This window comes from Rhinatrema bivittatum, chromosome 13 (genome assembly GCF_901001135.1).
Source record: "Rhinatrema bivittatum chromosome 13, aRhiBiv1.1, whole genome shotgun sequence".
Lineage (NCBI taxonomy): Eukaryota > Metazoa > Chordata > Amphibia > Gymnophiona > Rhinatrematidae > Rhinatrema > Rhinatrema bivittatum.
The window spans coordinates 27,342,123-27,361,915 of record NC_042627.1 but is presented as its reverse complement, the minus strand read 5'-3'; the positions used below and the strand labels follow the sequence as shown (position 1 = coordinate 27,361,915).

The 19,793-nt window shown below is 45.6% G+C and overlaps 1 protein-coding gene across 3 annotated transcripts in view; it reads right to left on the bottom strand.

The window, feature by feature from the left end:
* The window catches only part of CA12 (carbonic anhydrase 12), a 147,354-nt gene that overhangs the window by 81,407 nt on the left and 46,154 nt on the right, over positions 1–19,793 (bottom strand). For 2 of the 3 annotated variants that reach the window (XM_029575776.1, XM_029575778.1), the window contains exons 1-2: positions 16,290–16,448; positions 1,758–1,778 (exon numbers count right to left, since the gene is read on the bottom strand). In XM_029575776.1, the coding sequence (XP_029431636.1) occupies positions 1,758–1,778; positions 16,290–16,371 (103 nt within the window). In that variant the 5' untranslated portion in view covers positions 16,372–16,448. Of the gene's footprint in view, positions 1–1,757; positions 1,779–16,289; positions 16,449–19,793 lie in introns of those variants that run through there. The other variant, XM_029575777.1, reaches the window with a different exon arrangement.

Genomic DNA, 19,793 nt, shown 5'->3' with positions numbered 1-19,793 from the left:
TGATTTACCTGTTCCTGCTGGACTCTGCCAAACCAGGTATGGCCTGGGCTGAAGACGAATCTCTGAGTTCATGGCCTCAGCAATCTATCACGGTATGGCAAGATTGAGGGGTCCCAGCTGGGCTCTCATCAACAGGAGACAGACTCTCAGGGATCAGAACTGAGCTTTATCTATACCAGCCTCTTCCCCCATGGGTTGAACCCTTGGGTTCTGAGGCCGGCAGGCCTTAGGGGAGGGTCCCGTGGAGAGCGGACAGGCAGGGTCAGTAGACAGGCAGTGGTCAGGGCAGGTGGCAGACCAGAGGCAAGGAAGTCCAGAAAATGGTTGGTGCAGGCAGAGATCAGGCAACGCTGGGTTCCAGGCAATGGTCAAGGCATGGGAAAAAATCCAAGGAGGAAGCTGGATAGAAGAAGGTAGGGGAAGGCAGGGCAGAAGCCAGGCAAAAAGGAATGAGGCAAGGCAGGAACTAGCAACCTGTACTGCAAGGCAGGAGGACCTGTTGCTGAGGTGCAGGCTGGAAGTGCAATTGAGGTTTAAATCTCAGCCTGCATCGACATCATCTACTGGTGCCACTCTGAACTCCTGCCACAGGGCCCTTATCATTCAGTGCATGTTGTAAATGTGTGCCTAAGGGGCCAAAGAAGAAGCAAATTGCCGGCGTCCCTGCCACTGGGTGAGCTGCGGCATTTGGGGGTGAGTGTGGCCAGTCGTGGGGTTGTCCTGCGGCTGCCCAAATGTGCACTAACTAGCAGAAATGTACAATGGCTGAATATGGACCTCGTTAATTTTTACCATGATAACTGCAATAAATAAAATGTATCAAATCCTCTTATTTGTTTTGTCTGTGTATCCTGGTTAGATGGTCATCTCTATGGAATAGGTACTAAAGTCTCTTATGTTTGTCTGTGCAGTGCTATGTACATCTAGTAGTGCTATACAAATGATTAATAAGAACATAAGAACATAAGAAATTGCCATGCTGGGTCAGACCAAGGGTCCATCAAGCCCAGCATCCTGTTTCCAACAGAGGCCAAAACCAGGCCACAAGAACCTGGCAATTACCCAAACACTAAGAAGAACCATGCTCCTGATGCAATTAATAGCAGTGGCTATTCCCTAAGTATAATTGATTAATAGCCATTAATGGACTTCTCCTCCAAGAACTTATCCAAACCTTTTTTGAACCCAGCTACACTAACTGCACTAACCACATCCTCTGGCAACAAATTCCAGAGCTTTATTGTGCATTGAGTGAAAAAGAATTTTCTCCGTTTAGTCTTGCTAACTTCATGGAATGCCCCCTAGTCCTTCTATTATTCGAAAGTGTAAATAACCGAGTCACATCTACTCGTTCAAGACCTCTCATGATCTTAAAGACCTCTATCATATCCCCCCTCAGCCGTCTCTTCTCCAAGCTGAAAACTCCTAACCTCTTTAGTCTTTCCTCATAGGGGAGCTGTTCCATTCTAAAAAATAAATTGTTTTTCAATTCTCCCAAACCATTCCGAATTAGGCAATTTCGTTGATATTGCCTAATTCGGGGAAAAACCTTTGCACATCCCTAATGACCTTCCTGTGTATTTGTTTGTTTCTTTTGTATAGGAGATAGGCTCCTTCCCTGAGGTCTGAAATAAGTTGTTTGTGAATAGATCCATTATTGAATATTTTTCTTTGCATACAACTCTAAAGAGCTTTAAATGTTGGATTTAAATATACACAGCAATAGATTCACATTCACATCAAAATAAGTTACTTACCAATATAGGTCCACATAGAACCTGAAATAAAAACAAAGAAAGCAAAACATCAACAGGATAGCATGTACAAAAAATGAGAAATGTTTATTAAGAAAGGCATTAAAAGAATTTTAGTTTCTAAATCTGAGACAATTTTCCCTCATCATAATATGCGAGAAAGGGAACCATTGACTATGATTGACTGACACACCCACACACAACCAAGGGGCTTGCCTGTACTCCCACAGGCCTATCTTGGGGCTAATTCTCAAGAAAAAGGGAGATTCCGAAGAGATGCTATATCTCGGGACTTCTCTGATACACAAACATGCACCCATACACTGAGTCAGTACACCACGATCCAGGTATTAGATGGAAAGTTTATTTAAGCACTTACTAAGCAAGAGGATAACACAAATGGTAAACAGCCAGCACTGAAGAGGTGATTGCAAGCAAATAATAATAATAAGAAGAAAGGTATTAAAAGATATATATAAAGATAGCAAATCTTACGTTCCTAATGACAGATGAAATGACCCCAAGAAAACATCTGTTCAGCTCCTAAAGTCTGAAATAAGTAACAGGCAACGCTGCTGTTCTCACAGCTCTGCTTACTTTTACCCTCACTTGCAAAAAGCAGGAGCAGAGTCCCCCTCCCTCCTACTGTTTTTATCACAATCCAGCACATCTGCTTGGTACTGTCTGGTGTTTACTGTCATCCCGTTACTCCCAGGTTTCTGGTCTGACCCTTGGGCTAACAGTTCTCATGGTTTCAGCACATAAGCATTTTTAGTGTATGCATAGCCTTTGGAAAAAATAATAACTTTTAGTTCCCAGAGATATCTAGAAAGGACTCTCTAAAAGTAACAGCATTTGTAGCAGGTGTCATGGACATCTTCCTTCTCTGCGGCCTTTTACTTGAGGGTTCTTTCACTAACTGAAATTGGCTAATTGTGGCCAGTAATTAGACAAACCCCAAACATGCAATCATTATCCTAAGCAACTTGCATGCAGACTGGGTGGACAATTTTCGTCTTTATCTGTCATTAGTTATGTTACTATGAATTTGCATGAGATAAATGTGCATGCAGTGCCTCCACTGTAGGCAAATCTATCTTATGCATATTCATTATTGATATCCTGAAAACCAAACCTGTTTGTGGTTCTTGAGAACCAGAGCTGGACACCCATGTCCTATAACGTCCAAGACAATTGTCTGGTCTGTTATTAGTCACCTTCCTGTCTTTGGAAAAACAGTAGAAAAGTGCATCAGAAAACTGGGCAGTAATGGGATGGAAGCGGTTTCAAGGTGAAGCAGATGGTAATAGATGCAAATCACAAAGTTCCTGTGCCTGTATCCAACACATTAAAATGCAGACACGTCTACAGTAATATTTACAAGGTTAAAGAACAACTGCTGGGGCAGAAAAAGAATAGCAACACAAACAATTTTATAGTTCAGGGCAAGAACACAATTTTCTATTAAATTACAAAAAAAAAAATCAGATGCATTGTGTAGCATCAGCAACAGGTTCACAGTCCCCATGGCAGCTCTACTTTTTCCCATATGGGTGAACTGTTGCGTTCGCGGATGGACGCTCGAAAGCATGAGCCCCTGTGCCGTGACGCAACCCGGGACTGGCCATAGTCCACGCTGCTGGTGGGTGAATACGTTGGGGCACATGCTGACTGGAACTGGAACACTCTTGGCTTGGAACTCACTTGGCTTGGAACGGAACGCTCAGACTTGGAACCAGAAACTCTTGGATGTCCAGCACGCACCAGGAAGTGAGACCCAGCCCTTTTGGACTTGCCATGTGAGAATGGCTTGAGCGCAAGGATAGACGAAGGCAGGGACTGAAGATGACTCTGGAAACGAGGATATGAAGAAAGCACTGAAGACTTGGAACTAGACGAAGACACTGAAGACTCGGAACATGATGAAGCTCTGGGAGAGCCCTGCGCCCTAGTGCACTCTACACAGCTCGTGGGCTGGTCGCGGACCACGACAATAACAGTGCAAGCACTGCACTCTGGAACAAGATGGAAGCTGGAACAAGAACTCCGAAGATGGGGACAGGACTCGAACTCAGACTTCGGATTCAGGAACTCGGACTCAAGACTCAAGAACTCAGGACCAGGGATGGGATCCCGGAATTCAGGAACTCAGAACAAGGCTTTAAAACCAAGGGACTTCCAGAGACTTGGACCAGCAAACAAAGACTCTGGACAGGATGAAGACTTGGAACCAGGAACAAGACGTGGAATGCAGGAATGAAGATTTGGAATCAAAAACAAGACATTGAAGACAGGAACCAGGAACTGATGAGAGACCAGGAACATGGAACAGGCAATATGGAAGACCTTGAATGGGCTAGCAGACCTTTGCAAAGGCCAGGAGCAAAGACAGAAGGACCCTTTTATAGGACTGCAGGAAGATCATCATCAGGAGGGGCCACGGGGTTTTTCCTGCTGTGGTCCCTTTAAATTCTAAAGAGGAGCACTCTGCATGCGCCTAGGGAGATGTTAGCATGTGCCGGAATCAGTAACAGTCCATGCCACAAAGAACAAGGCAATAACGGTGGCGTAACATAGCCGCATGATTGACGGGCGGTGTCGCTTATGCCACAGAGTGGCAGCACAGGACTGCGGGCTGGCTCTCCAGCGCGCAGAAAGGCAAGACGGCGTCCACCTGACATCAGGAGCTGGTACAGGAGACAGGAATGTCAGCACAAAGCCACACCGGGAGGTAAGTGAGCTGTTTGCAGGTTCTCCTACTGGCGAAACTGCAACATGAACTTTTTGAAATGGAAATTCATGTGGGAGTAGGAGGTGGCGCCACTTTGGGGACTTGGAGCATGTGCTAGCTCACGGTTCGGTGCTCAGGGAGGGAGTGCAGGCAAAGCTCACTGGTGGGGGGGGGGGGGGGGCTGAGAGGTGGGGGCCCAGCCCTGACCCCCCTCCTGCTGCTTTGGAAGAGTGGCAATGTACATGGAGGCATGTGGAGGGGTGGCAATGGTGGAGATTTTGGAAGGAATATTTTGTGCTATTCTCTGAAGATTGCAGCTCTAGGCAGCCACCTCTGCTGTCTAAGAGATCACAGTGGTCCTATATAAAAAGAACCCAGTAGGGCTGACAGCATGTGAACTGCTTTAAGGCAAACATGTAGTTAATTTAAGCTTAATACCCAGAAAAGATTATGGGTCAGATTCAAAATATTTCAAGGGGTACAATCTGCCATTGCCAGAGATTTATACACCAGCACAAAAGTCAACCCCAGTGATTGAAAACTTATCCTAATTACAGAGGGACCAAAGTTTAAACCTGCACACGAAAAAATAAGAAAGGAGTTCTGTGGGTAGCTTGGCCAAACTCATGTAGGTACATTTTCAGTTTTGTTTTATTTATAATCCACTTTTCGGCACTTCAAAGTGGATTACATTCAGGTTCTTGTTAGAAAGTCTGTGAATAATTTCATCCGCGTTAAGAAAAGTCTTTCTTGGGGTAGGGGTTTCAGGCGTGGTTGAACACAATATGCAGATAATTAATGTTCAAAAACATGTACACACATACTTTACACCTTCATTCAAAACAACTTCAAGCAAGCATGCATTTAGAGGGCAATTTTCAAACTGTCAACAGAAGGGCAGAGTTGGTGGGTATTTTTTTTTTATCTACAGTCTTTGCATTAATTTTCAAAAAGGGTGAGGGTTCCTTTGAAAATTTGCTAAAAAAAATAAGAATAAGTTCGCAGACAAGTAATTTCCTTCTTATGCAGGTTCTTTTTCCGCCTAAAACTGCATGGGTACTTTTCAAAATTCCAAAAGCAAGCATGCATTTGCAAGCCCTCTCCTCAAATTTACTACTCTTCACTGCACAGTGACACTTTGCACGTAACTTTACCTGCACACAGGGTGGACCATTTTCAAAGACCCCCATTTTCACTGGAAATGGCTTTGCCAATTGCTCTCTTTGAGCACAATTTTCCAATAGCTTGCAGACAGACATGTAATATTCTCCGGTACATTTTACCAACTTGCACCAATATTTAAAGGGAAGGGGAGAATTTTTCCTTTGAACAAGGCTTATGTACACAGGTTTGCACCTATTTTTTGTGCAGGTACATTTTCTGGGTAAATTTTATGTGCGTAGGATTGAACATCTAAAGGCAAACCCCTCCTTTCACTGGAGGGAAAGTTTGGAACACAGTAACACTATGCATATAGCTTTCCCAACACATAGGATGGGTAATTTTCAAAATCACACTGAATCTATATCGATCTGTCCAATATACAACGAAGCAAAGATGCACTTATAAATAAACACGTTGTATCAATGAAGAAATTACTTACCTGATAATTTCGTTTTCCTTAGTGTAGACAGATGGACTCAGGACCAATGGTTATAGTGTACTCCTCATAGCAGTTGCAGACAGATCAGATTTCAATCTGACGTCAGTCCTAGTACATAAACCCCTGCAGGAAGTGCAACCCTTCAGCATTGTGGATATATGTGTGACTGACTAATTTGATTAACTTGATTAACTTTATAGCTTGGTTAAACTTTATAACTTGATTAACTTGATAAATTTGATCCGGTTGACTTGGCTATAGCTGGAGACCATCAGGATACTCAACTGGAAAGCGTCGCCACCCGGATGGGTGGGTGCCCTAGGTGAATGAAAACATGGCTTACCCTTGAATCATTCGAAGATCCATACGTAACGGCAGCCAAGGGTGGGATGCTGAGTCCATCTGTCTACACTAAGGAAAACGAAATTTTCAGGTAAGTAATTTCTCCATTTCCTAGCGTGTAGCAGATGGACTCAGGACCAATGGGATGTATAAAAGCTACTCCCGAACCGGGTGGGAGGCTGCCCGTGACCCACTTAGTACTGCTCTTGCAAATGCCGTTTCCTCCCGAGCCTGAACATCCAGGCGGTAGAACCTGGAGAAGGTGTGGATGGAGGACCATATCGCCGCCCTGCAAATCTCGGCTGGTGACAGCATTCTGGTTTCTGCCCAGGACACTGCCTGGGCTCTAGTAGAATGGGCCTTGACCTGTAGAGGCGGTGGCTTGCCTGCTTCTACGTAGGCCGCCTTGATGACTTCCTTGATCCAGCAGGCTATGGTTGCCCGCGAGGCCGCTTCCCCTTGTCTCTTCCTGCTGTGAAGGACGAATAGGTGGTCCGTTTTTCGAACGGGTTCTGACATTTCCAGGTATCTGGATAGGATTCTGCCGATGTTGAGGTGGCGTAGGCTACGAGCCTCTTCCGAATTCTTCAACTCATTCGGCAATGGTAGCAAAATGGTTTGGTTAAGATGGAAGTGTGACACCACTTTAGGAAGGAATGAAGGGGCCGTGCATAGCTGGATGGTTCCCGGGGTGAGCCTGAGGAACGGTTCACGGCAGGACAGTGCTTGTAGTTCCGAGATGCGACGGGCTGAACAAACTGCCAATGTAAGACATTGATAAGACAGGCTAAGAGAGAATTTGAAAAGAAGTTGGCTGTAGAGGCAGTCCAGATGTATTCCACACATTAAGAAAGGTGGAAAGAAGGCAAAACGATTACCGGCATGGTTAAAAGGGGAGGTGAAAGAAGCTATTTTAGCCAAAAGATCTTCATTCAAAAATTGGAAGAAGGATCCAACAGAAGAAAATAGGATAAAGCATAAACATTGGCAAGTTAAATGTAAGACATTGATAAGACAGGCTAAGAGAGAATTTGAAAAGAAGTTGGCTGTAGAGGCAAAAACTCACAGTAAAAACTTTTTTAAATATATCCGAAGCAGAAAGCCTGTGAGGGAGTCAGTTGGACCGTTAGATGATCGAGGGGTTAAAGGGGCACTTAGAGAAGATAAGGCCATCGCGGAAAGATTAAATGATTTCTTTGCTTCGGTGTTTACTGAAGAGGATGTTGGGGAGGGTACCCGTAATGGAGAAGGTTTTCATGGGTAATGATTCAGATGGACTGAATCAAATCACGGTGAACCTAGAAGATGTGGTAGGCCTGATTGACAAACTGAAGAGTAGTAAATCACCTGGACCGGATGGTATACACCCCAGAGTTCTGAAGGAACTAAAAAATGAAATTTCAGACCTATTAGTAAAAATTTGTAACTTATCATTAAAATCATCCATTGTACCTGAAGACTGGAGGATAGCAAATGTAACCCCAATATTTAAAAAGGGCTCCAGGGGCGATCCGGGAAACTACAGACCGGTTAGCCTGACTTCAGTGCCAGGAAAAATAGTGGAAAGTGTTCTAAACATCAAAATCACAGAACATATAGAAAGACATGGTTTAATGGAACAAAGTCAGCATGGCTTTACCCAGGGCAAGTCTTGCCTCACAAATCTGCTTCACTTTTTTGAAGGAGTTAATAAACATGTGGATAAAGGTGAACCGGTAGATATAGTATACTTGGATTTTCAGAAGGCGTTTGACAAAGTTCCTCATGAGAGGCTTCTAGGAAAAGTAAAAAGTCATGGGATAGGTGGCGATGTCCTTTCGTGGATTGCAAACTGGCTAAAAGACAGGAAACAGAGAGTAGGATTAAATGGGCAATTTTCTCAGTGGAAGGGAGTGGACAGTGGAGTGCCTCAGGGATCTGTATTGGGACCCTTACTGTTCAATATATTTATAAATGATCTGGAAAGAAATACGACGAGTGAGATAATCAAATTTGCAGATGACACAAAATTGTTCAGAGTAGTTAAATCACAAGCAGATTGTGATAAATTGCAGGAAGACCTTGTGAGACTGGAAAACTGGGCATCCAAATGGCAGATGAAATTTAATGTGGATAAGTGCAAGGTGATGCATATAGGGAAAAATAACCCATGCTATAATTACACAATGTTGGGTTCCATATTAGGTGCTACAACCCAAGAAAGAGATCTAGGTGTCATAGTGGATAACACATTGAAATCGTCGGTGCAGTGTGCTGCGGCAGTCAAAAAAGCAAACAGAATGTTGGGAATTATTAGAAAAGGAATGATGAATAAAACGGAAAATGTCATAATGCCTCTGTATCGCTCCATGGTGAGACCGCACCTTGAATACTGTGTACAATTCTGGTCGCCGCATCTCAAAAAAGATATAATTGCGATGGAGAAGGTACAGAGAAGGGCTACCAAAATGATAAAGGGAATGGAACAACTCCCCTATGAGGAAAGACTAAAGAGGTTAGGACTTTTCAGCTTGGAGAAGAGACGACTGAGGGGGGATATGATAGAGGTGTTTAAAATCATGAGAGGTCTAGAACGGGTAGATGTGAATCGGTTATTTACTCTTTCGGATAGTAGAAAGACTAGGGGACACTCCATGAAGTTAGCATGGGGCACATTTAAAACTAATCGGAGAAAGTTCTTTTTTACTCAACGCACAATTAAACTCTGGAATTTGGTGCCAGAGAATGTGGTTCGTGCAATTAGTATAGCTGTGTTTAAAAAAGGATTGGATAAGTTCTTGGAGGAGAAGTCCATTACCTGCTATTAAGTTCACTTAGAGAATAGCCACTGCCATTAGCAATGGTTACATGGAATAGACTTAGTTTTTGGGTACTTGCCAGGTTCTTGTGGCCTGGATTGGCCACTGTTGAAAACAGGATGCTGGGCTTGATGGACCCTTGGTCTGACCCAGTATGGCATTTTCTTATAAGAAAATGCCATACTGGGTCAGACCAAGGGTCTGACCCAGTATGGCATTGCGACTGTCGGCTTTCCCCTTTGTTCTAGTTTAAAAGCTGCTCTATCTCCTTTTTAAAGGTTAGCGCCAGCAGTCTGGTTCCACCCTGGTTAAGGTGGAGCCCATCCCTTCGGAAGAGACTCCCCCTTCCCCAAAAGGTTCCCCAGTTCCTAACAAAACTGAATCCCTCTTCCTTGCACCATCGTCTCATCCACGCATTGAGACTCCGGAGCTCTGCCTGCCTCTGGTGACCTGCGCGTGGAACAGGGAGCATTTCAGAGAATGCTACCCTGGAGGTTCTGGATTTAATCTTTCTACCTAAGAGCCTAAATTTGGCTTCCAGAACCTCCCTCCCACATTTTCCTATGTCGTTGGTGCCCACGTGTACCACGACAGCCGGCTCCTCCCCAGCACTGTCTAAAATCCTATCTAGGTGACGCGTGAGGTCCGCCACCTTCGCACCAGGTAGGCATGTTACCAGGCGATCCTCACGCCCACCAGCCACCCAGCTATCTACATTCCTAATAATCGAATCACCAACTATGATGGCCGACCTAACCCTTCCCTCCTGGGCAGTAGGCCTTGGGGAGATATCCTCAGTGCGAAAGGACAATGCATCACCTGGAGAGCAGGTCCTTGCTACAGGATCCTTTCCTGCTGCACCTGGTTGGTGCTCTCCCATCATGAGACCCTCTTCCTCCAAGGCAGCACCAGGGCTGCCAGTCTGAAGTTGGGACTTCAGACTGTTCTTAATGTTCTTAATGCTGTCTTTAAGGTTAACAGGCGGAGTGACAGACCTCGGAGAGGCCTGAAGGAGTTTCCTGCTAGAAAATCCAAGACCAGGTTGAGATTCCAAAGAGGTACCGGCCACTTTAGTGGTGGGCGGATGTGTAACTCCTTTCAGGAAGCGTGAGATGTCCGGGTGAGAAGCTATGCTGTCGCCCTCGCTCTTGGAGCCGTAGCATGACAATGCAGCTACCTGTACCTTGATGGAGTTGAAGGACAGACACTTCTGTAGTCTGTTCTGCAGGAATTCCAGGATCACGGGAACTTTAATTGAGCGTGGTATGATGTCTTGGTCTTCGCACCAGGCTTTGAATACTCTCCAGATCCTTATGTACGTTAAAGATGTGGAGAACTTGCGTGCTCAGAGTAGGGTGTCTATTACAGCCCCCGAGTATCCACTCTTTCTCAGACAAGCCCTCTCAATGGCCAGGCCGTAAGAGAGCTGGATCCTCATGGAGGATCGGTCCTTGTTGAAGCAGGTCTCTGTGTGGAGGCATTGGCAGGGGGGTCCCTGGTAGTAGTCTTCTCATGTCTGTGTACCACGGTCTTCTTGGCCAGTCTGGGGGCCACCAAAAGTACTAGTCCCCTGTTAAGCTGTATCTTGTGAATGAATGCACCCAATAGGGGCCACGGTGGGAAGGCATATAATAGGGTCCCCTGTGACCAGGTCTGTACCAGGGCATCGATCCCCTGGGACTGAGGTTCCCGCCTGCGGCTGAAGTACTTGGGCGTTGGACTGGTTTGCCAGGAGGTCCATGTCTGGTGTCCCCCACCGGTTCACTATCTTTTGTAACGCCGCGGGCAACAGCTTCCATTCTCCTGGGTCTAGATTTTCTCTGCTGAGGTAGTCCGCCGTGATGTTGTCTTTCCCGGCGATGTGGGCGGCTGAGATCTCCTGGAGGTTTACTTCCGCCCACGACATTAGAGGGTCGATTTCCAGAGACACCTGTTGGCTTCTGGTTCCCCCCTGACGGTTGATGTAGGCCACTGTGGTGATGTTGTCCGACATTACTCTGACCACTTTGTCTCGGAGCCTGTGAGCAAATCTTAGGCAGGCAAGTCTGACTGCCCGTGCTTCTAGGCGGTTGATGTTCCATCCCGACTCTTCTGCGTTCCACTGCCCTTGGGCGGTTAACTCCTCGCAGTGTGCTCCCCATCCGCATAGGCTGGCGTCTATGGTGAGCAGGGTCCAGGTTGGTGAAGATAACCTCGTCACTGGTTCAGGTGGCTGCCCTGCAGCCACCACCATAACTGGGTCCGGACTCTGCCCGGGAGTGATAGACGGATGGCATAGTTCCGGGACCATGGATTCCACCGTGTCAGAAGTGAGCGCTGTAGGGGGTCTCATGAGCCCACGCCCATGGCACTACTTCTAATGTGGATGCCATCAGACTGAGGACTTGTAGGTAATCCCAAGCTGTGGGGTGAGGTTCGCTCAGCTCAGCAGGGCTTGTAACCGGTTCCTCAGTTTTGGTCTCCTTGTGGGGGTCAGGCTGACCTTGTCCTCTTTGGTGTCGAATCAGACTCCTAGGTATTCTAGCGACTGTGTGGATTACAAACAACTCTTGTTTGTGTTGACCACCCATCCGAGGCTCTCCAGTAGTTTTGACTCTGTTGGTTGCTTGGTAACTTTCCTCTGGCGATTTCGCCCTGATCAGCCAATCGCCTAGGTAAGGGTGTACGAGGATTCCTTCCTTCCTCAGTGTTGCCGCCACCACCACTATGATATTGGTGAACATCGGGGTGCTGTGGCTAACCCGAAGGGTAGTGCCCGGAACTGGTAGTGACAGTCCAGGATTTTGAAGCGTAGGAAGCGCTGATGATGTTCCTGATGAATCAGGATGTGAAGATAGGCCTCCGAAAGATCTAGGGATGTGAGGAACTCTCCCTGTTGTATCGCCCTTATTACGGAGCGTAGGGTTTCCATGCAAAAGCAGGGAGTCCTCAGGTGGCGTTTGATCGACTTGAGGTCCAGGATGGGCCTGAACGTCCCCTCTTTCTTGGGGACGATAAAATAAATGGAATAATGCCCAGTATTTATTTCTTGTGGGGGCACTGGGGTTATGGCCTCGAGGGCCAGTAGTCTGGTCAGCGTAGTTTCCACTGCCACCTTCTTGGAGGAGTCGTGGCAGGGGGATTCCATGAACTTGTCCGGGGGGGGGGGGGGGGGGGGGTGGTTCATAGGAAATCCAGGTAGTATCCCTCTCGAATGATGGTTAGGACCCACTTGTCCGAAGTTATCTCGACCGATCTGTGGTAGAATGGAGCTAGTCTGCCCCCTATGGCTTCTTCCCTTAGATGGGTCGGCTGAATCTCATTGTGGGGTATGCCTGGGGCCTGGACCCGAGCTGGTTCCCCTCTTGTTGTGCTTGTTCTGAAAGGACTGGTTCCTGCCCGTAAGGCGGGGAGCTTGATAGTTGCTTCTGTATGGATTGAAGCACTGTGAACTTCTGCCCCTGGAAGTTCGGGGGAAGGGTTGCTGGTTTTTCTTATTCCTGTCCTCTGGTAGTCACGGTAACGGGGACTCGCCCCACTTATTAGCCAGTTTCTCTAGTTCGCTGTTGAACAGAAGGGATCCTTTGAAAGGCATCCTTGTAAGACGCATTTTGGAAGATGCGTCGGCCGACCAGTTTCGGAGCCAGAGTTGTCTCCTGGTAGCCACAGCTGATGACACTACTCTGGCCGCTATGCGCACCAGATCGGAAGCAGCAACCGCAAGGAATGATATTGCTGGTTCCATGGCCTCCCCAGGGGTGTTGTTCCTGGTCTGAGATAGGCAGGCACGTGTCACTATGGTGCAGCAAGCCGCTATTTGTAGGGACATAGCGGCGACGTCAAAGGACTGTTTAAGGATGAATTCCAGACGCCGGTCCTGAGCATCTTTGAGCACTGCTCCTCCCTCCACTGGGATAGTAGTGTGCTTTGAGATCGCGCAGACCATGGCATCCACTTTTGGGCATGTCAGAAGGTCTTTGGCCGCCGGGTCCAGGGGGTACATGGCTGTCATAGCTCGTCCCCCTTTGAATGTGGACTCTGGAGCACTCCATTCCAGGACAATTAGCTGCTGGGCAGCTTGTAAGAGAGGGAAATGGCGAGAGGTTTGGCGGAGTCCCTCTAGCAGGGGATTCGCCTTAGGCTCCCCCGAAGTGCCTGCGACCCGGATAGCGAGCTGCTTCACACTGTGGGTGACCAGGTCTGGGAGCTCGTCCTTGGTGAAGAAGCGTCTCATGGTACGGTGATTATCTGTTTCCGGGGGAGTTCCCCTTCCTCTAGGGGCTCTGTTTCCTCTTCAGAGTTGTCCGTGTCCCCATAGGTGGGGCTTCTGGGCGGTGGAAACATTTGTCTAGGCCTAGAGGGCCCTGCGGTATAAGGGTCTTCTGGTGGAGACTAGGGATGTGCATTTGTTTCATTCGTTTAATTAGTTTCATATGTTTTCCATTACATGTCAATTAGATGTGCATTCGTTTCATGTTTCATACGATTCATATTACATGCTTGTATAGGAAACGTATGAAACAGATGAAACGAATGCACATCCCTAGTGGAGACTGTGGCTGTCTAGCCGGAGGCTCCATCTGCATGTGGATGAAGGTGTGTAGTCCTTTGAAGAATTCCACCCATGAGATAGACGCGGGGTCCAAGCTAAGGGGCGTTGAGTCCCAGGGGGGCCCTGTTTGGGGGATGTCCTGCTGGAATTTGCTAGGTCCGGGGTACTCACTGAGGAGCTAGTACTCGGTCCTGGGTGGGACTGGCCCTGGCCTGGATCTCCCAGGACCTCCTCGCACTGGGCGCACAGGGCGTTGGCCTCTTCACTTTGTGCGGCTCTGATATGGCACCTTGTCTTCGGTGCTTCCCGGTTTCGTCCCGGACGGTCTCCAGCTGCGGGGGGAGAGGGCAAATACCTTCACTGCTGCGCTCGAGGGTGCACCCGCTGCCTCTCAGCCGTGCCTGAGATCAGGGGCTAGGTCCTCTCCGCGATTCGGCTGCCGGACCGAGGCTCACCTCCAAGGGACCACGGAAATCACCTCGGGAATTCTCAACTGGGGGAGGGACCTGAGGGTATCACCGCAGGAGAGCAGGGCTCGTCTTCAGAGGTAAGTTTTCTTCCGAATTTGGGTTTTCTCCATTGAATTTTGTTCTAACGCTGTGAGAGAGTGCAGATAGTCCCTAACTGCTATGGAGACGGAAAATACTGAAGAGCTGCACTTCCCGCAGGGGTATATATACTTGGGGCTGATCCGTCTCCAACTGCTATGAGTACACTATATCCATTGGTCCTGCGTCCATTTGCTACACGCTAGGAAATAGGTCTTTTATAATTTTTAGTGAAAAAACTATATTAATCACTTATCTGTGTATATTGGACCTTCATACTACCCGCAGTTTGCAAGTATGTAAACGTGTAATTTTTACCGCTTGCGGGTCTTTTTTAATTATCGGTCCATAACATATGCAAATCTTTTTTTGATTTTTTATAGTTTTTAGTAAACATGTGGAAACAGTACTTCCCTTAGATGGGCGCTATTGTGCCTCAGAGTCCCAAGGTCCGGAGTTTAAGATGCTAGTCTCGCTATCGCGCCTTGCGCGGGACTCTGAGGCATGATAGCAGGACTAGCATCTTATCCGGACCTTGGACTCTGAGGCGCGATAGCGCCCATCTAAGGGAAGTACTGTTTCCACATGTTTACTAAAAACTATAAAAAATCAAAAAAAGATTTGCATATGTTATGGACCGATGATTAAAAAAGACCCGCAAGCAGTAAAAATTACAAGTTTACATACTTGCAAACCGTGAGTAGTATGAAGGTCCAATATACACAGATAAGTTTGTCTATTGGGACATGCTGGTCCTGCTTTCACCTAAACTTGCAACTGAAAACAGGCGTGTGGGAAAACTGACCAATGATGGCAAACTGGTCTCAGACCCCTCTGGCTTTACCAGAATTCTCACGTAACCCGCTCACTAACAAAAAGCAGCACAAAAAATGGATTGACACGACACAAGTTCAACCCCTAATGTGTTTGTTGCCATGCATCCAATATACCAGCATCTATTTTTCCAAGAAAATCAAAGTGGAATCTCCAAACAAAAAAATTTGAAGTTAGCACTTATACAAGTAATGATGAAAACACCCCAGGATATATTTTTCCCAACTACTCCGACCAGAGAAGTTGACCAAAATTCAGGAACCAACAGGCTGTACCACTGCAGATCATGTGGTCACAGATAACATGCCGACCATACCGAAAAACTAAATCGAGGAAACAAAAATACTGCAAGATCATCAAAAACTATTAACAGTGGTAGTGATAAAGATGGGGGAGGGTGGGGGGATATATTCTTTTGCCTTCCTCCATCTTTTCCCCGCCTACTCTATGCAGAGCTGAAAAGGGGACCAGGCAGCTTTGGAAAGCTCATACGGAACACTTTTTTGCAATATTTGCATGTTGGTTCAATAAACGGTATCACAAACTGGAAAGAATCCAGGTTTCCACAAGTTTGGAACACAGCCTTAAAGGGACCCAAAAGGAGTCCCACGCTGGACTCCCACTCACGGGGAGATCCGGCTGCAGCCTCCCGCTTTGCTGGGATTTGCGTATTTGATCACCCCCATGCGATCACACGCCAGCACGAGATCCGTCGCCCTTCGCCACCTTCTCTCACCGGATCGGGTACCGCACGACCGAAAGCAGGGCTCCCGAACCGGCCGGTTTTGGATTCGCTAGCTGAACAACAAAAGGCAAGCTGTTTAGCATGAGGAATAATAAGGAGTTTCATGACAGTTTCAGAAACTGACAACTCAAGTCTCAAAACTCCACTGCAGCTGCAAAAGAGACGTTTTTAGAGTGCAATAAGCTTATCAAAGAAGATGTCAAGGTAAATGTTAAGATTCTACTGCTTCCAGCTAGATCAGATCTACACATTTGCTCAATTAACTTTAAAAATTCTAGCCCCCAACATACAAATTTACATGCACCCCTTGTCAGTGATGGTGCTAATGCCAAGAGAACGGGAATGAAATATTCTCGTCCAACCCAGGCCAGGTGTAATGCTGGAATATAACCCGGGTTTTTACCATTGAGAGGCGCTTGCACTGATGCCTGTGCTAGGAGGGACAGGAGCAGTCCCGCAGCCTTGATGGCTCCGCAGCTCTTCATGTCCAAAACGGGACTGCGGGCTATCAGGAGCTCTCAAACTCTGCTGCGCTGGAAACTCGAAGCCCCGAGAAATGCAAACAAACCAATACCTCTTTCTGCGCTCGCTTTATTCGATTTTATAGCGCTCCTGCAGAAAGACTCCGCCCCCAAACAAAGACGTCATGGACAGCAGGCCCGCCTCCCTCCCAACCCCCGTGCATCTGTAATCTGATCGCGCCCATGGCAGCTGCACTGTGGGGGGCTGAAAGTGATTATTACAAGTCTGAACGAGGCTGCACATAACCCATTCTGCAAGTATTGTGTTATTGGGTTTTAAAAAAACCCCCAAAACATTCCTTCTATGGAGCTAAGCTTCCACAAGACTGAACAGATAATACGTTGTATTTGTATTTCAGAATGCACTGACACATTCAGCATTCCTGATGTCAGCTCTTTTCCTTCTCCTGTCTAACATAATCTGACGCTAAAACTGATTTAGCAAGATTTCCATTGTCTCTTGCGTTTCTCAGACAGCAACCTTGATAGCGTACACTAGCAGGTTTGCTGTCAGAGCAACGCTGAACGCTTAGCTGAGAGGACCGAAGCTTGTGTCCTCCTCGGTAGGACTTCTTGGGAGTGAGAGGAGGAGAGGGGGTTTCGGCACTGATTTTCACTTCAAGGATATGGAAAACGGGGAGGGGGTGTCGGTGTTGTATATGATCTTGGCTTCTGGTAGGAGAGGAGGAGGGATGTGTGTGTGTGTGTGTGTGTTGTGGGGGGGGGGGGGGCCGGGGGAGGCATCTGACCCAATATTTTTTAAGTAGAGTGCAAAATGGATATTGGGGGGACTGACAGCTCCCCCTGGTATAACAATGTTAAATCTCAGGGTCAAAGGGTGGATGACCGAGTAGGGACTCCCCACGGCATAACAAGTTAACATTGTGGGTGCAAGGGAGACTATTTCCCCCATTTTAAATCGCAGGTGCAAGTAGTCTGTGCTGTTTTACTATTTACCAAAAACAATTAACTACACAAACCAAAAATCCCCACAGAAAGGAAATTATTTTTTTTTTCTCTGCACACCTTTTGGACCTAGTTAGCCTTGTCATCTCATCACAAGTCCATCCAACAAGCTGATCCTGTCTTTTTTTTTCACCATTGCATGCATGGTTTCGAAGTTCTGCTTTCTTAGGGACCTATTTAAATTGTTTTGGTGATACTTTTATCAGCCCCTGCCATAGATGTTTTTCCAAGCATTAATGTGGTAGAGAGCCAAGGCATCCCTGTTTTTCAAGTAAAGGCAAAAATAACTTGAGCATGAAAGGCCACCTTTTTTTTCGGGACCTCAACTGGAAAATCAGAACTGCAATTCCATCCATGCAATGGGGCAAAACCAGGACTGGATCAGCCTGTTTACTTGGGTTAAGGTAGCAACCCTAGACCTAGACCTTACTGCCGCATCCTGAAAAAACCGTCATCCTAGGTGACTTTAACTGGCATGTCGACTCAATCCCCCTGTCTAACTCAACCAAACACTTTTTAAATACTATGGTCGCCTTAGATTGGATACAAATTATCTCTGCTCCAACTCATAAAGCAGGTCCATACACTCGATCTGATATTTCTAAATTCCACTACTTTTACTCATGTCATTAACACAACCTTGATTTCATCAATATCATGGTCTGATCATCATATCATATGTACATCGATCAAACTCAACCAATTGAACAAGCACACCGATACATCATCCGTCACAATAAAAAAACAAAAATGCATTGAGCCTGAATCGTTTGTAGAAAATTTCATACCAGTCCTCAATGCTAATCCTACAGATGATCTTAAAGGTTTGGTCAAAAACTGGAATATTGCCTTGATGAACACTAGATAAAATTGCATCTCTACGTACAATTAAAACAATAAGGAATAAATCTGCACCTTGGTTCTCATACTCTCTTACTTCACAAACGTAAACTATGATCATAAGAAACAAAATGGAAAAAAAGAAAAAAGTCCTCAGAATCTTTCCTTATACAATACAGAACTTAACCTATACAGAACATCAAACAACAACCCTAAAACCTTATTCAATATTGTAAAATCAATCACCAAATGCAATATGACCTCATCCGATATCCCAACATTGATTCCCCAACAGAATTATGCAATTCATTTGGTAAATTTTTTGAAACAAAAATTTACACAATAGTTTCTACCTTCCCAACTATGCAACCAATATCAGCATCGCCTGTCACAACCCAGTCTTGGGTCTCCTTCGACATCATAGCAAGCACTGAAACTCTACAAATCATGAAATCCTCATCTCATCCTTGCTCACCCTGTCCCTTCAGATTATTCAAAACAACTAAAGAACAAATTGCACTTCCTATAGCGAATATTGTTAACTCATCACTGGAATCTGGCTATCTTCCAGATAATTAAAAAACTACTGCAGTTATTCCAATTCCAAAAAAACAAAATAATAATCCAGATTTCTCTGATTTTCATCTCATATCATCTCTTCCATTTCTCACCAAAATCATTGAATCAGTAGTATTAAGACAACAAAATCTTTTCTTGACAAACATTCAATACTAAACCAATATCAATTTGGATTCAGACCAAACTTCAGTACCGAAATGTTACTAATTTCCAGCATTGATATTTTCCAATCACGGTTTTGATTCCAGAACATCATACATTGCTGTCTTTCTAGACCTATCTGCAGCATCTGACACCATAAACCATCAAATCTTGCTAACTCTCTCAAATATTGGAATATCTGGTACAGTTCTTAATTGGTTTCACTCATATTTAACAAATAGATATTAGCACATTTTTATCAATCAAAGTCGTTCCACCCCATTTGCCTTGAATACAGGAGTCCCAAAAGGATCTGCCCGTTCAGCTGCCTTATTTAACATTTATCTAACCCCAATCTGTCAATTACATTCCACTCTTGGCCTCTCATACAGAATATACGAAGATGACATACAATTTTTCTTCCCTACTAAACATACCTGGTCAGAAACACTCAAATTCTTAGAATTATGTCTCATCTATCAAAAAAATGGCTAATTTACAACAAACTAAGCTTAAATTTATCAAAAACTGAAATACTCATATTAGGAAATCCTTGTTTTGACAACATCCCCACCACAATTCAACATGAAAATTCCACCATTAATATAACAAAACATGTCCGTAACTTAGGAGTCATACTAGATCCAAACTTAGATTTAAAATCCCACATAAAAACCCTCATGAAAAAATCTTTTTCTTAAATCAGATTATTAAAACACATCAAACCTTTACTAGAGCCGGTTCAGTTTTGCACCATAGTCCAATTGTTAATTCTCTCCAGCATAGACTAATGCAACTTTTTGTTCCTAGGTCTTCCCCAAACCACCATCTGTTCACTTCATTTATTACAAAATTCAGCA